The following is a 16,445-nucleotide window of genomic DNA, read 5'->3' on the forward strand; positions in this document are numbered from 1 at the left end:
TGATTGTAAATGCAACACCATGCTTTTCGAGAGGAGGAAGGAGTAGTACATACAGTGGTAACATTACAGTCTGTGACATGGCTAAACCTGGTTCGAATCCCAATGTTAGCTTCCTAGGAACGTCATTTTGGCCCATATTCACTAAGCGTTGCTACTCCAAAAGACACATTCTGATGCTGGAAGGCCACTGTATTGGCCATTGAGATAAAAGGGCCATCAAGATGTCTTCCAGTGCAGGATGGTGTCCTACGGAATTGTTGTAAAAATATAAAAGTCCTCCAGCGCGTGGTCTTATTGCTTTTTCCTCCGTGATATGTGAAAAGAGAAACAGAGAACACACCACAAACAAGTGGTATAATACACGTCGACAGTGCTAGAAATATCTGTAGAGAAGTGGGATTAGGGAACTTTACACTTGCCTGTATTTTTGTTCCCGTAGCGTCTACTACTCTATATACTTCTTGCTATTACCTTAAAAGATGAAAGTGGAGAGAGGCATAGCATAATACTGTTTATTGAGAACGTTAAAAATATATAGAAAAAATGACACTCACAAACGTCCAAACACACAAAGTGTGATTGTTGCAGCAGCTGTCAGTGTCCTGGAGCAGTATCTCTGTGTATGGGGATACCAGTAGTCACTTGTTTTTTCAGCCCTTAGTTGATAACCAGGTCCCACGGCAGCTGGAAGCTTTCCCAGACTTGTGCACAGTCTGGTCTGCTCCTCTCTATCCGCGTCTCCGCACCGCGCATGCGCCGGTCTCTCCGCTGGTTCTCGAAGCTGATTGGGCTATCCACAATCCCCAGAGATACGGTGGCTCCAAATAATCAAAAGGCATCCACATCAAACGCATTTCGCCAGGTTTGGCTTCTTCGGTGATGTCATAGTGGGTGTAAGGCAGTTTCCTTTATAGTGCTCCGGTTTTGACTCCTCCCAATTGCTTAATTAAATCCTTCAATTTGTATAGACGCTCTGATTGTCAGTTTACATTTGTACATATTAATATCAAGCTAAGGAACATATTAAAATACATATAGATAAAAAGATACCATTAAAATCATAAAATTATGCTGCAGAGGTCTCCCGCACCAGAACCAAAAGAAGGATGGAGAAGTGTAGAGATGTGCCTAGCATGACGTTGGATTGAAGATCCTCAGTGACTCCCCCACCCCCATACCTCTCTTCCCCAGTGTGTCTTTCCCCCCCTGTACATGTTGGATGTGTGATTGGTGTTTGCGTCTTGCCATTTCAGACAGATATGGACAAGCTACAGAGCGTATGGAGTGTTTTATAATTTGTGCAAAAATGTCTGTATCTTTTGAAAATTCAATAAAATATAAAGTTGGAAAAAAAAGCATAAAATTATGCATACAAATCATAAACCTATGGGGAATTTAGACGTTTAAAACGGAATTGCACAAAGAAAGAAGATTACGAATCGCAAATAGATACAATGAGAAAAAAAATTTCGACAAAAAATACCAGAATAAAATAATAAGTAATGCAATCCAAAAAGTGAATTGTCTAGATAGATTAAAGATGTTAGACTACAAAACTAACACACAAGAAAGCACAAGAGGAAGCAATCAAAGAATTCCTTTTATAACCAAGTTCAGCACACAATCTAATGACATTAGAGGAATTCTTAACAAACACTGGCATGTGCTACAAAAAGACCAATGGCTGAAGGAGGTTATTAGTCATAAACCAGATGTGATCTTTTCGAGGGCTTCGAACTTAAAACAGAAGCAAGTACCAAGCTTTCTAAATAAAACAACAAAACAAAACTGGTTAGACCAAGCCTCTAAGGGGTTTATTAAATGTCTTAACTGTAAAGCCTGTAACAATAATAGGAAGCAAGAAACAAAAATAAAGGAATTCATGAGTACTATATCTCCACTTAAATATGTTATTAAATCAAACATCACATGCAACAGCAAAGGAATAATATATGCATTAGAATGCAGCTGTAAATTGCAGTATGTGGATAGGACAATCCGAAAATTAAAAACACGAATTGGTGAGCATATAAGGAACATCACAAATGGATTGGAGACCCATAGTGTATCCCAGCACTATAAACTGAAACATGGCATGGACCATAGATGTTTGAGATTTTGGGGGATAGAAAAAGTAGAGCATGATTGGAGAGGAGGAGACTTTGGTCAGAAAATGTCCAAGAGGGAAACCTTTTGGATATTTATCCTGCAAACACTAGCCCCATTAGGTCTCAACATGGATATGGAAATTGCAGCCTTTATCTGAATATGTTTATGATTTGTATGCATAATTTTATGATTTTAATGGTATCTTTTTATCTATATGTATTTTAATATGTTCCTTAGCTTGATAGGAACATGTACAAATGTAGACTGACAATCAGAGCTCCTATACAAATTGAAGGGTTTAATTAAGCAATTGGGAGGAGTCAAAACCGGAGCACTATAAAGGAAACTGCCTTACACCCACTATGACATCACCGAAGAAGCCAAACCTGGCGAAACGCGTTTGATGTGGATGCCTTTTGATTATTTGGAGCCACCGTATCTCTGGGGATTGTGGATAGCCCAATCAGCTTCGAGAACCAGCGGAGAGACCGGCGCATGCGCGGTGCAGAGATGCGGACAGAGAGGAGCAGACCAGACTGTGCACAAGTCTGGGAAAGCCTCCAGCTGCCGTGGGACCTGGTTATCAACTAAGGGCTGAAAAAACAAGTGACTACTGGTATCCCCATACACAGAGATACTGCTCCAGGACACTGACAGCTGCTGCAACAATCACACTTTGTGTGTTTGGACGTTTGTGAGTGTCATTTTTTCTATATATTTTTAACGTTCTCAATAAACAGTATTATGCTATGCCTCTCTCCACTTTCATCTTTTAAGGTAACAGCAAGAAGTATATAGAGGAGTAGACGCTACGGGAACAAAAATACAGGCAAGTGTAAAGTTCCCTAATCCCACTTCTCTACAGATATTTCTAGCACTGTCGACGTGTATTATACCACTTGTTTGTGGTGTGTTCTCTGTTTCTCTTTTCACATATCACGGAGGAAAAAGCAATAAGACCACGCGCTGGAGGACTTTTATATTTTTACAACGTTTCATGTGAGGAGGAGTTTGAATTACCTCCTGGGACTCTAGCTGCGGGACTATAAGTATTTATTGCATTTTTATAGTATTAATAGGATTGGCGCCACTTCACCACCCTTTTATCCTACGGAATTGCACCGCTTAGTAAATATAGCCCTTTATCTCCCTGAGCACCAAAAAGTATGTTACTTTATACATCAATGGGGTAATGACTTATGTCTTAACAATTCTATGTACAGTGAAAATGCAATATATAAGACAAATATATTATTAGCATTGCTGCTTCATAGTTAAATAACCAGTGATTACTGGAATCCAGTAGATGTAGTCTAAGACCAAAGTTCTTCTTAAGATCACAGTCTAAAGGTTATGGCATCTCTTTTTTGCATAGCTTTTCTAAGGGCAACTCGTATCTCTGAATTTCATTGCTTTATGTTTCTGACTTTGTAAGAAGGGAGTTTATTTAATCGGTTCAAACTTCTCTGTAACTGTGGTCCAAGATCCCCTTCTTTCAGTGACATATGACAAATCAGGTGATTACCAGGAGCCTTGAACAGTGGAAGTGTCGATGGTAGGGCCTGTGTCTCTGTGCCTATGTCCATGGATTCTGGCCTTAACCTTCTCTTGGGTCATCACTTTCCATCCGTGGTGTTGGCCCAGGTTGGGAATGTGTCCAGGCCGAACATGGGGCGGCCCCAGCTATTGATGGCTATGGTGGTACATATGACACCAATAATATTCATCATAAAACCGGTTTTTACCTGGAACAATCAGTGATAAATTATAAGGATTATGTTAGGTAACACTCACATGCACACAAATCAGAAAGCATGGGTTCCACTGCATAGAAGTGGTTAATCTATGATCTGCATATTTAATGTTTTTTGCGACCAGGAATTACATTAAGAATCACATAAACCCTAGATCCTTCGGTTGTTGTACTACAGGAAAAGGGCAAAAGTCACATAATCCAAGCCTTTATTGGTAATGTATTGGAGCAGTGGAGAATCAGATAACCCAGCACAACCGAATTCTAGATAAGGTACAGGAGGAGCAGGATTAATCCATACCATTACAGGTGGCTAATGTATTGCAGGAGTGTATTAATAAGAGATTATCTGTTTTTGCCTTTCAATTGTCAATTGGTGATTCTGTCTGCATTTAATTCTAGGACATTCAGATTATTGTTTGGGATTTAGAACAACAGTTGCCCAAGGTAATGTCAAATGCTAAATTATATAATTGTGCCAATTATAACGGGTCAGTCCTTCTGAAGATTGTAGGGCATCTGCTGAGATCAAGTTGGGGAACAATGTTGAGGGAGTTACTGTATTTATTGATGTCTTCCAACTGCAACAGCGCAATCCTAGCATAAAAAAATGGCAGCAGCTTCATCAAAGAAACAAAAATATAATTGCTTCAATTTGGATTTGTGGGGGTTTTCTAAACCTAAATCTGTTTTGTTCACTTGTATTTCTAAAATGTTTGCAGTTAATAAATAGCCACACGCATTCACATTATATATACACAGACTGGTGTGTGTATGTGCATTGAATGCATGGTGTATAACTATATACAGGCATACCCCGCATTAACGTACGCAATGGGACCGGAGCATGTATGTAAAGTGAAAATGTACTTAAAGTGAAGCACTACCTTTTTCCCACTTATCGATGCGTGTACTGTACTGCAATTGTCATATACGTGCATATCTGATGTAAATAAGGCATTTGTAACAGGCTCTATAGTCTCCCTGCTTGCGCACAGCTTCGGTACAGGTAGGGAGCCAGTATTGCTGTTCAGGACGTGCTGACAGGCGCATGCGTGAGCTGCTGTTTGCCTATTGAGCGAAATGTACTTACTCGCAAGTGTACTTAAAGTGAGTGTCCTTAAAGCGGGGTATGCCTGTACAGACTCTGTACATATTGTTCTTTATTAGAATGTTCTTGTTTGTTACATTAATGCTATGTTGAAGATTGGAGATGAAATTCAGTAGAATAACTGAATGTTATTACCATATCTGCAACACGGAGATGACCATATGAGAAGACAATGGCATTTGGTGGTGTGGCCACAGGTAACATGAAGGCAAAGGAGGTGCTGAGTGTACACGGAATCATGATGTAGAGTGGATTGACCTCGATTGATCTTGACTGGGAATGGAGAAAGAGAGGTTAAGGATACTGCAAGGAGGAGAAGAGACAAAAAGAGTATGGGTTGCCATGTTACTTGTGTCCCATAGATTGGTTAAAGTAAATAAATAGAAATATACTGGCACTGCATTTAATCTCCTCGCTGACAAAAGATCCAGTAACGCATTGCACCATAATGTAATGCAGTCCTTTCTGGTATCAAAGGGGTGAAATAATTATATTAAACAATCACTTTATCACTTGTCTAACAAAATTGAGTTGATTTCAAGTTCTATGTAAATTTGACCTCTCGTTCATCACTGTGGTGTTTTTTACACAGCAAACAAAATCAAAGTGAAAATACAAGAGAGTGTACTGGAAAGGGTACCCCCGGATCACCTAGTGTATACTGTAGTGGAGATGCTCCGCTGGGGAAGGTACAGTTATATACTGAATAGAAACACAGCAACCCAGTATGGGCACTCAGCCACCATCTGGATGATTATGAAGTAATTAAAAGCAATTTTATTTACAATATCTAATAAAATAATGGGTATTAAAAAACAACAATTGACGCACAATCGGATCCAAAGTAAAACACTAAGGTAGGTTTACTGGGCCAGTCACAATGACTAAAGAATAGGTGCACCATGAAGTGTCTCTGCACCTACTCAAATAACAAATGAATATAGTATAATGCCCTATAGTAAGAGCAAATGAAAAGAAGGGCAGGGTGCTAACCCTATACACTGTGGAGGTGACTGATCCCTACATTATCAGCAGAGTGCGTTTTACCATACGCACGTCCTCTTATCCCCTTTCCTTGATCACTTACACCAGCGCTGCCTGGTGCTCACGCCAAGCACCACAGTGTTATATATCACACATTGCAGCCATTACATCTGGTGAGTGGTAGATCAGGAAGGACTATACATCTTGCTCTACACTCAGTCATCTAAGGTAATATATATACTGCTGAGGGATTTGGGAGAGCCTCTTATTGGAACCTGCACAGTGTATAGGGTTGTTAGCACCCTGCCCTTCTTTTCGTTTGCTCTCACTATAGGGCATTGTACTATGTTAATTTGCAATTTGAGTAGGTGCAGAGACGCAGAGAATAGTGCACCTATTCTTTAGTTATTGTGACAGGCCCAGTACACCTACATTAGTGGTTTACTTTGGATCTGATTGTGCGTCAATTTTAATTTTTTAATACCCATTATTTTATTAGATATTGTAAATAAAAATGCTTTTAATTAGTTCATAATCATCCAGACGGTGGCTGAGTGCCCATACTGGGTTGCTTTGTTTCTATTCAGTATATATATATATGAAAATATAAGAGAAGCAGATTAAGAGAAACTGTCACTGTTTTAAATTTTTTTAATTAAATTATATATGTGGAAAATGTTCTTATTGGTCATCATTTACATAGTCAAGATATTAACCTTAAATCATACCAACAGAGAAAATATAAACCCTACTTCTTCCAGAGGACACTGCAATGCACCATGCATTGGACCATGCACCATGCATTACTGCAATACCAATGCATTGGTACTGAAGTAATGCTGAGTAGACCACTCTAGCATGTAACGTTCCTCACACTTTCTATATGGGAAGGTTAGGTTTGATTGATTGGGTTCACTGAATGATGGACAAGAATCTCCTGCTGGGAAAGATGAGAGGGTTTATGTTCAGTGATGGCCTTACCATGGATGCAAGGATAGGCAGAAAGAGAGTTGCTGTGGCAACGTTGCTGGCGCACTCTGTGAAAACGGCAACCAGCAGTGACAAGATGATTGCGATGGCCCAGGGTGGGATGGTATGTAAAGGTGCCATTTGTTGCCCTAGCCAATAAGACAGACCAGAAGCCTGTGGAAAAGAGAAGATGTTGTGACATAGTAACCCAGTGGTGGAGGCTTTCATTGGGAGCTATATTTGGGGGTCCCTCTGTCTGTTTTTGCTAAGTTAAAACAACAGTAGCAAAACCTGGTACTGGCAAAACTGACTTTAAATTAATGGGATTTACATAAAATCAGTGAGAGATCTAATGTCTGAGTGCCTTTGAATGAGTGGAACCAACTTCAAATGAATGGGACTTGGCCGGAGATTTGGGGAATAAGTAATGGTTGGTTTCAGCTTTATAATAAAGCACAATTTGCATAAGAACTTTAAGCAGTAATATTCCACCTGTGACACTTAGATAACCTGTATATTCACTCCGCAGCGCCAGATCCACAGAGATCCATTGACAAAGGGTTCATAACATATTGTTATCAACATCAGTAATGGGCGTGATGTTCCCTGAGGTTAACACAAATTCACTAAGCTATTTCATTAGAGTGCCAATTACACCAGATTCACTACGAAATGTGTTTCATAGGAAGTAACACCTGTGCTCAAAAAGGGACACACCTGAAATACATGGGATATATGGTCATTTAAGAAATGTAAATACACTTGCATATCCAAGTTAGCATGTAGCTCAGGTGTGCTCCTTTTTGTGCACTTCCTGTGAGACATGTTTCCCTAATAAATGTGGTGCAGTTTTTTTCGCTCCGGTTTTGCAGGCGTTAGACATTGGTACAGATCTTTCCAGAACTGTATAATCCTCTTATTTTAATTCTTTTTAACCCATGGCCTTAAATCTTACTATAGCTATTTAAATAACACTGCTAAATATATCAGGGTAATAATACCTGAGTCTTTATTCCTCCCATCCATTCCCATGCTGCTCTTAACCTTTTGAGGCGATATATTACGCTGTGGGTGTACTTTGCCTTTAAGCATTGCATGACATTGAGTAACAGGCTGTAAGGTCTGTCTGGCACATATAGCCCCACAGCAAATATGGCCATATATTTCCTAACACTCCTCAAAGTTTTCTGCCTTTTTAAAAATGAAATGAAACTTACATCGCTCCCTTTGGCCAAAGCAAAGCCTCCTCCGAGAAGAATCACAATACTCCAGGGCATCTGTTTGTGGACCACCTTCCATGTCAGCAGTGGTGCAGGGAAACAAATCTCCTGTTCTATAAATGGAAGCAAAGCTCGTCAGAAAGTAATCACTCTTCCGAGCTTCCATCTTTATCTATCATAAATGATGTGAGGACATTTTCCATAAAGGTGTCCTATGGAATCCGCCCTACACCCATTGTGATGCAGCAGAAGACACTCTTAGTTTTACTGTATATGAGATAAATAGAACATACTGTACAGTACAGCATAATCATCAAGACAGCAGATTATGAATCAAAGGTTACTTCTGTCAACATGATGCAAAAAACAGGGACCATATTCAGTATTTCAAAGAAATTCCCTTTGCACGTAATATTTTTTTGAAGAACAATTCCATTGCAGAGAATGGATTTTTTTTAGTTGATAAATGTGTCGCTGGTTTTTTCCACACCGATAGAACAGCAGTGTGGCAGCAGGAAGACTTTAATAAATATCAACCCCCTCCCCCTTATCTAACCCTTTCAAAGCTGGGGTGTCAGGTACACTTGGGACCATACTCAGTGCTAGGGTTATCATAGAAAGTGGGTAAATTATGAGAGCCTGGGTAATGGTGTCTCAGGACTGTCTGACTCACATACATCACAGAAACCAGCCTTGATGATTGCTATGTGTTGGTTGAGACGTAATTGATACTTGGTGGAAAAGAGCAGTTATGGAAAACCAGTGCAAGTATGTTGATCATTATGCTTGTTGTAATAACACTGCATACGACTTCCAGCTCCCAGGGGCCTTACCTATTCTTGGCCTTTTTTTCTGTGTTTCTCTGTGCCTTTAACAAGCATTTTAAAATGTGTTTTCTGTATTCGCCATAATTCTTCTACTGACATGTATTGCATAAATCATTTTGGGTGAAGGAGTGAATCCCAAACAATCATGTGTGTGCCCTAACATTATATCTGTAGTGAAAGGGAGAAAGTACCTTCTTCCAGATCTTCAAGATCAAAGCTAGCAGTTTTCTTGCAACAGCCAAATTTGGGTTTGGTAGCTGGTATGATAAAAAGGAGTACTGCTATGAATATAGCTACTGTGGCATCTGTTACATATCTACAGTAAAAAGAGAAGAACAGAATTAAGGATCATTGTTAATCACTTCTACTTTATATGTTATAACCTTTATTCTACTGTGGAGAAGATCAACCACCATAAGGCTAGTGACCTCTCACCACCTAAAGACAAAGGACTTCACAGCTAAATGTAATTAGCTTCCTACATAGAATTCCACCACACATATCAATCGACAAGTTACTAGTAAATAATTATGCAGACACCGCACATTGTTTACAAAGAGGATATGATATGAAAAAGATCACATCTTGCAATATGTCAAGACAGATATACCAACATTTAGTCCCCACAAGACCGTCATCAGTAACCCTGATGGTGGCCCAGCCTGGGGTCGTAACGTCAGTCTTTTTATGTCTCAACATGTTTTAAGTTGTTATCTGTTGTTGATTTGTTTTCAAAACTGTGCCTGGTATCTGCATACATTTTAATATTCATGGATCCTTGGAGGAATGATCTTTGTTGCCGGCCCCTGGACTCTTTTGTAGTAAGTTACGACTGGATATTTAATTTTTTTTTACAAGCTACTGCTCCAAGCAATAAACATTATTGTTACAGGTCACAATGCTATATGTTGCTACAATGTTTCCTACATTGTAATGGGGCAGAAAAGGACTCCAAGTCACTTGTGTGTCTCTGTTACTATGTCACCTTGTCATCAAGTAACAGATTTGATGGGGTACAGCTACCTCCAGTAAATATTTGTATGAGTACGTGTGGTAGAACACTTTCCACCCTACCAGATTTGAGCTTAAAAATGCAGCATATCAGTTTGGTCCTACCACATAAATCAGACTACTATTTATGAAGTCCTCATGACAACATCTCTTCCTACAGAATCAATAGTTGTAACATCACTAGCCATTATTTTCTTCTATCTTGAGCTACCATACAGTATTCGATGGCGGGTGTCTCCACAGTATAAAAAGGGAAACTGTCCAGTAGACTGGAGAAAAAATCTACCCCAACCCAACCTCCACCCCCTCCCCATTCCCCAGAAACTCTTACTCCACATTGTCCTTATTGAAGAGTACAGTGGCCCAGCCTTTGACAAAGCCAGGGTCCCTTGTGAACCAAAGAACGATCAGTAGAGTGAAGAGCAGGAGGACGTTGGCCTCTGCAAAGGAAATGGGTCCCAGCTTGCGATGCTCATCCCGGATCACGTTATATGCAGCTCTCTCCTTCTCAGACCTCACAGCTCCACAGCCACATGTCTTCTTCAAGCTTAATGTGGAGGAAAAGGTGAGGTAGTTACTCTTTGGAGAGAGGTAAAAGTTGACCGAGGACCAACATTTGAACTCCTTTATCTTCCACCTACTTTCACTGACCTGTATTTCTTAATGCATGATTAGTCCAGCAGATCTGCCTGTAAGAAGGAAAAGAAAAGATACAGAAAGGGAAACTGAATCATAGATGAGAAAGAAACTAAGAGAGGGGGAAAGGGTGCATTGCAATTAGTAAGTTAGAGAGAGAACCAAGCACAGCAATGAAAAATTTAGGAAGAGAAAGAAACTGTGAGAGAGGAAACAGAGCTAGAGAAAGCCACAGAGAGAAGGAGAAGGCAAGTGAGGGAAACAATCATTCAGATAAGGTAAAGGTTAGAGAGAATGAGTAAAACAGTAACTGCAAAGAAAGTAACAAGGCAACTGATATTGAGGGACACATGTTTAAAGAAAAAGACAAAACAGAATGAGAGATAAAGCAAGAGATAGCTAGTGACAGCACAATGTTGCCTTGCAATCAATAATCATACCTTTAAAGAGGCAATCCAAGCATTTTTTAATATATTTTTTATTTTTTAAATACAGGTTTGAAGCAGGGGGTCTCTGGAGCTGAACCCCATTAATTTCATCTCAGGGCACCCACTGCTTCTGTAGGTACTAACCTCCATAGTGAGTGCCGGTAGCTGGTTCAGAGTTCATGTTATGGTTGCTTTTCAAAGCTCCCGGGCCAATAGGAAGCCATGATGCCGTCCAGTGCGACTTCCTATAGGCCGATATGTAGAGGGAGCTTTAAATTGCAGAAAGCTGCAATGATACCTGCACCCCCTTTGGAGATAAGTGTCTCCGGAAGGGTTCAGTATTGAACCGGGCTGTCCTGTATTTGGACACTGTCCAGTAAAAAATGAGCGGTTATTCTGGACATGTATGTATATACCGGTATTACCTCTCTGGACATAGTGACTTGACCGGTTTGTGGGGCCGTGGGGTTTCCCCAAGCAGTGGGAGAGCAAGGCTGTTTGTTGTTGGGGGCTGGGCAGTTGACTTCATCCTGATTGGCTGCTGTTGGGTAATGCAACCAATCAGGAGGAGGTGTCGGATGCATGCAGGTGGGACCAAGGAGAGGCGGAAACAGCATGGAGAGGTAAGAGGGGTGTGTGTGTCTCGAGCACGTTGCACTTTTCACCATTGTGTCCAGTATTTTTGGAGAAGCCACCTGGCAACCCTAATCTCTGGAAGCAGGGTCCTTGGAGCTAAAACTAATGGGTTCAGCTTCGGAGACCCCCTGCTTCACACGTATTAAAAATGGAAAGAAAAAAAAAAACACATGGATTGCTACTTTAAATACAAGTTATAAAACATCCTTATAGTTTTCAAAATTAGATTTGACACATTCTTTGCATGATGCTGAGAATAACAATTATAGTAAAACAAATATACAAAAAACTTACTTAAATCCCATGAAAGAAAACTGGAGCCAGAGCCAGGCCATGAACAGCATCAAAATCATGTTGGGAAAAGCAAAGCCGAACCAGGAAGCAAAATTCAGAATATCTCCATTGTTTGGGAAAATCCTGCAGGGAAAGTAGGCAGCTTTTGTTTTCTAGAATGAATTCAGTGTCAGAAGTCACATGCCCTATAAGTATCTCTTTAAAGCAGCTATGCCACCTACAGGTACTTGGGCACCAATAGATGCATGCAGTACTTTACATTTTGACCTGGGAGCCACAGACAACCAAGATCCCACTTATCCACAACATGACTCTGATTAACAAGAGGTGGCTTTCTATGGGATTACATAGAGCTACCTACCGGCATCCCATTCATATGCAAATTAGGTGTATTTGCCTTTGTGGAAAAGCATTATTAAACCTGGTGTGGTCAATGTTCCTCAAGGAGAGGCTTGAGAAACTTGGGATGAGGCCACCTTCAGCTGCCAAAGAATCATTATCGGGGGAGTTTGAAATAATTCTATCTGCATCTGCTCTCTTAACATCTCCTCTGGGGCCTGACGAAAGCTGCCCTCTCTAGTACCAATATAAAACGTAACTATTTATTTTTTTGAGCACTAATATCAAATATGCTCCGGTGTAGACGTGCGATCTTCTCGCACTTGTTAGCGAACTTTGTAAATTTCACCTTTTCTGGTTTGGGGAAACAGTTTGCTTTGATATAAAAGTTTGCTTAACACTAAAAATTCAATGGGCATTACATGTTTCCATTACTTTCACTTTTACACAATTTTAAATACATTTTGATTTTTTTTTTTTCAAAGTCAGATACTTTTTATTACTACTTTTTTTTTAAGGCACTTTGACCACTGGCCGAGTCATTACGCAGCTAACAACCCACTGTCTGGGTTTATATCACAATTTAATAGCCAATGTGTGTCAACATCTGATGGGACTTTGTATTCTTTCCAGAGCTCAAAATAAGAGCTCATGTGGTCCTGGAATCTGGGAGTCCAGAAGTGTGACATTGGAGTGGTACTATATAACCCCTTGCTTTGCACTGCGATGCAGGCCCCCAAGCAACCTGGAGACAGTATATCTATATATAGGAAGAACAGGTCTTTTTTAAACCACCATGGCTAATTGACTCCTTTAAGATGGGGTCACTCAACCCCACACCACGTTGTGAACAAAATGGCATTTGTGATGGTTGGTAGATGGTGCTCACAAAAATATGTATGCTCTATATCAGCGGTGCGCAAAGAGGGGGGCGCAAGATTTTTCTGGGGGGGCATGGCTTTGCAGAGGCCCCACGCTCTACCCCCAAGGCATTTAAATTAAATGCTAAGGGATCGTGTGAGGCCCCTGCAACTCACTTACATTGTCTCTGCCAGCGTCAGGACTCTTGTCCATGGCAACGCGGCGTCAAATGACACCGCGTGGTCATGTGATGTGACGTCACACATGTCAAATGATGTCGCGGGTCTCATGACGTGATGTCACATGATACCCGCGGCTTCATTTGACGCCGTACGAGGTAAGAGGTGGACGGCGCACCACCGGAGCAGAAGAGGCAGAGGGGCACAGCAAAAAAAATGAGCGTGCCCCTGCTCTATATTCTATAGAAATAAGCTTCAATAAGTGTCCAGAGTATATACTGAAATGTCCATAGTAGCTGGATCCATATAAAGATAATTCAAGGGCGATGACCTAGTGGAGTCCACCTAACTACCACATAGATTCGTCACTATATAAACTTCCCATATGATGAATTAGATGCATAAAGGCACTGGTATAAGGTAAATATTGAAGGGCTATTGCCCATTACCTGCCAGTGGTGACAAGCCAGTCACTCTTGGGCGTGCAGTCCACGTTGATAGTCCCTCCGATTGGTCAGCTGTGTCAGCTGACAGTATTAAGACAAGACAAACTTTAATCAGTCCGTAAATGGACAACAGACAAAACCAAAATAGAGCTTGAAAAAATATTAATAAAATCATCAAAAAAGATTAAAACGAGCTGAAATAGACAAAAGAAAGCTTTTTCATAAGACAGATGGAATCAATGCGGAAAAACAGTAAAGTGTGAATAATCAATAAGAAAAAACACATACTTTAAAGGGAAAACTAATAAAGCTATGCAACATTATACAGATATAGTGAAACACAGTAATTAAAGACTATTATACACATAATTAATGCTAGAGTAAATGCGCATTGATATGACCACCTGTGGTACAGTGTAACCCTGTCTAACACACCGACATAGGGTAACTAATTAAGAAGAAATAATTTAAAGTCTTGAGAGAACCAAGACCATTAATTCCAACAGAAAAATATTTATTATTAAAATGAAATACCCAGAGGATATGAAGCACAAATGCACAAAACTGCACTATTAAAAGTTGATGTATGAACAGCGTACACATATTCAGTTTAAATGAAGATATTCATAACAAAAGAATAATATTCAAACTAAACTAAATATATTTCAGAAAGATCCGCTGACATACTGTACTGTAAAGTCAAAGAATCAAAAGATAATAATTTACTTCAAAAAATTCTGAGAACTATATATGTGCACATTGTTCACAGAGCAACAAAGAACCTTCCAAGAAATGATAAGATCTGCAATAGACCCCCCTACGACCTGGGGCAATGAGCATAAAGTGACATCATCCTGACTTTTAGACACCTAGTGGTCTGGCCCACATATTGGCGTCCACAGCCACAGGTAATCAAGTAAATGATGAAGGAAGAATTGCAGTTAATAAATGTAGTAATTTTATGTACTGCTCTAGTTCAGTGGTGCATAATCTTTCCAGCGTGCGCCCCCCTTCCTGCTTCTGCTTCCCTCCCTGCTTGCGCCCCCCTCCATTACCTCCTCTCCGGCGTCATTTGTCGCTGCGTTGCCATGGTGATGCGTTGCCAAAGAGATGGTAAGTGAAGTTGAAGAGGCCTCACGCGATCCCTCGACTTTAATTTAAATGCCTTGGGGGAAGAGTGCGGGGCCTCTGCCACCGCCGCGCCATCTGAACAATCTTACGCCCCCCCCCCTGAAGGGTGTGCCCCCCAGTTTGCACACCGCTACTCTAGTTACCATAAACCTAAATGTGGAAGAGGGAATCATTCTCGTGCAGATTTGACATTTACTACATTTAAATTACCCCTTAGGGAGATTGGAACAAGTATCCAACTCTGAACTAAAGAGACTAAGGGATAAAGAATTGCCCACTGTTCTGGCTCTCCTAAAGACCACATTAGGACCTGAGGATACAATAGGCTTGAGAACAGGGTCCAAAGAAAGTACTGGCCAATGCTTTCTCAAGATAAACTTGATTTGTTTTGCTTGAGCACTATATGAAGGTATGAATAAACGTGATTCATTGAGCAATGGTTTCTTTGGAGACCGTTTCAATAAATCCTCTCTATTCATAGTGGAAACCTCCTGGATAGATCTAATGAGATCATTATGGTTGTAACCTCGTTTTAAGAATCTATCATAAAGATCTTTAACCTGAGGATTGTAATCAAGTTCAGTGGAACAATTGCGACGTAAACGCATTAGTTGTCCCTTAGATATACCCCTAATGAGGGTTTTGGGTGGCAGCTGCTAGCTCATAGGAAAGTGTTACGTGAGTTAGGCTTGCGATATGTGTCAGTTCAATGTTAAGTGCATTGTCTATATATAAATAAAGGTCTAAATAGTGTATGTGGTGGTGATTAAATGTGTAAGTGAAGTGACGATTATAATCATTAGTGTTAAGTGTGTGAATGAAGGATAAAAGTGTAGAAACATCACCCTCCCAAATAAAAAGAAGATCGTCAATGAAGCGACGATAAAATAAAATGTGCTCCCTATAAATGTTCATATCTCCAAACACGTGGAACGACTCCCACCACCCCATAAAGAGGTTGGCGTAGGAAGGAGCAAAGCTCGTTCCCATAGCTGTTCCACGCGTCTGGAGATAATGAACCCCATCAAACAAAAAATAATTGTAAGTAAGAAGAAAAAGAATGTAATCCAAGATGAAAGTGATATGTGCAGGTGCAAGGTCAGAGCATGAAAGAAAATGGCGTACAGCTGCCATCCCCTGTTGATGAGATATCGTAGTATATAACGAGGTTCATCAAGTGTAACCCATATAAGGTTACGTTTACATGTGATATCTTGATTTATTTTAAGTAGATCTCCACTATCGAGAATGTGAGAGGGCAGAAGGTGTACAAGTGGTTGAAGGAAACGGTCCATGTACCGTGAAACACCATCTCCCGAAGATTCAATGCTGGAGATGATAGGTCTCCCGGGAGGGGAGATCAGCGATTTATGAATCTTTGGGAGATGGTGGAACACGGCCTTGGTGGGAGTAGCATTATATAAGTATTCAATATCATTTTCATTGAGGACCCCAAGAATGGAAGAGAGGCTCTTCGCCAGCTCTGTAATATTTGTTCCTATGCTGTACTG

General features: G+C 40.4%; 1 protein-coding gene across 1 annotated transcript in view; it reads right to left on the reverse strand.

Annotated features, from left to right (window-relative positions):
* Positions 1 to 1,002: 1,002 nt before the first annotated feature.
* The window catches only part of SLC13A5 (solute carrier family 13 member 5), a 75,045-nt gene continuing 59,602 nt past the window's right edge, over positions 1,003 to 16,445 (reverse strand). Inside the window, exons 6-12 of the mRNA XM_075594429.1 lie at positions 11,979 to 12,101; positions 10,316 to 10,531; positions 9,165 to 9,289; positions 8,144 to 8,259; positions 6,939 to 7,100; positions 5,109 to 5,246; positions 1,003 to 3,854 (exon numbers count right to left, since the gene is read on the reverse strand). Of these exons, the coding sequence (XP_075450544.1) occupies positions 3,726 to 3,854; positions 5,109 to 5,246; positions 6,939 to 7,100; positions 8,144 to 8,259; positions 9,165 to 9,289; positions 10,316 to 10,531; positions 11,979 to 12,101 (1,009 nt within the window). The 3' untranslated portion in view covers positions 1,003 to 3,725. The remainder of the gene's footprint in view (positions 3,855 to 5,108; positions 5,247 to 6,938; positions 7,101 to 8,143; positions 8,260 to 9,164; positions 9,290 to 10,315; positions 10,532 to 11,978; positions 12,102 to 16,445) is intronic.

This window comes from Ascaphus truei, chromosome 3, assembly GCF_040206685.1.
Source record: "Ascaphus truei isolate aAscTru1 chromosome 3, aAscTru1.hap1, whole genome shotgun sequence".
NCBI classification, from domain to species: domain Eukaryota; kingdom Metazoa; phylum Chordata; class Amphibia; order Anura; family Ascaphidae; genus Ascaphus; species Ascaphus truei.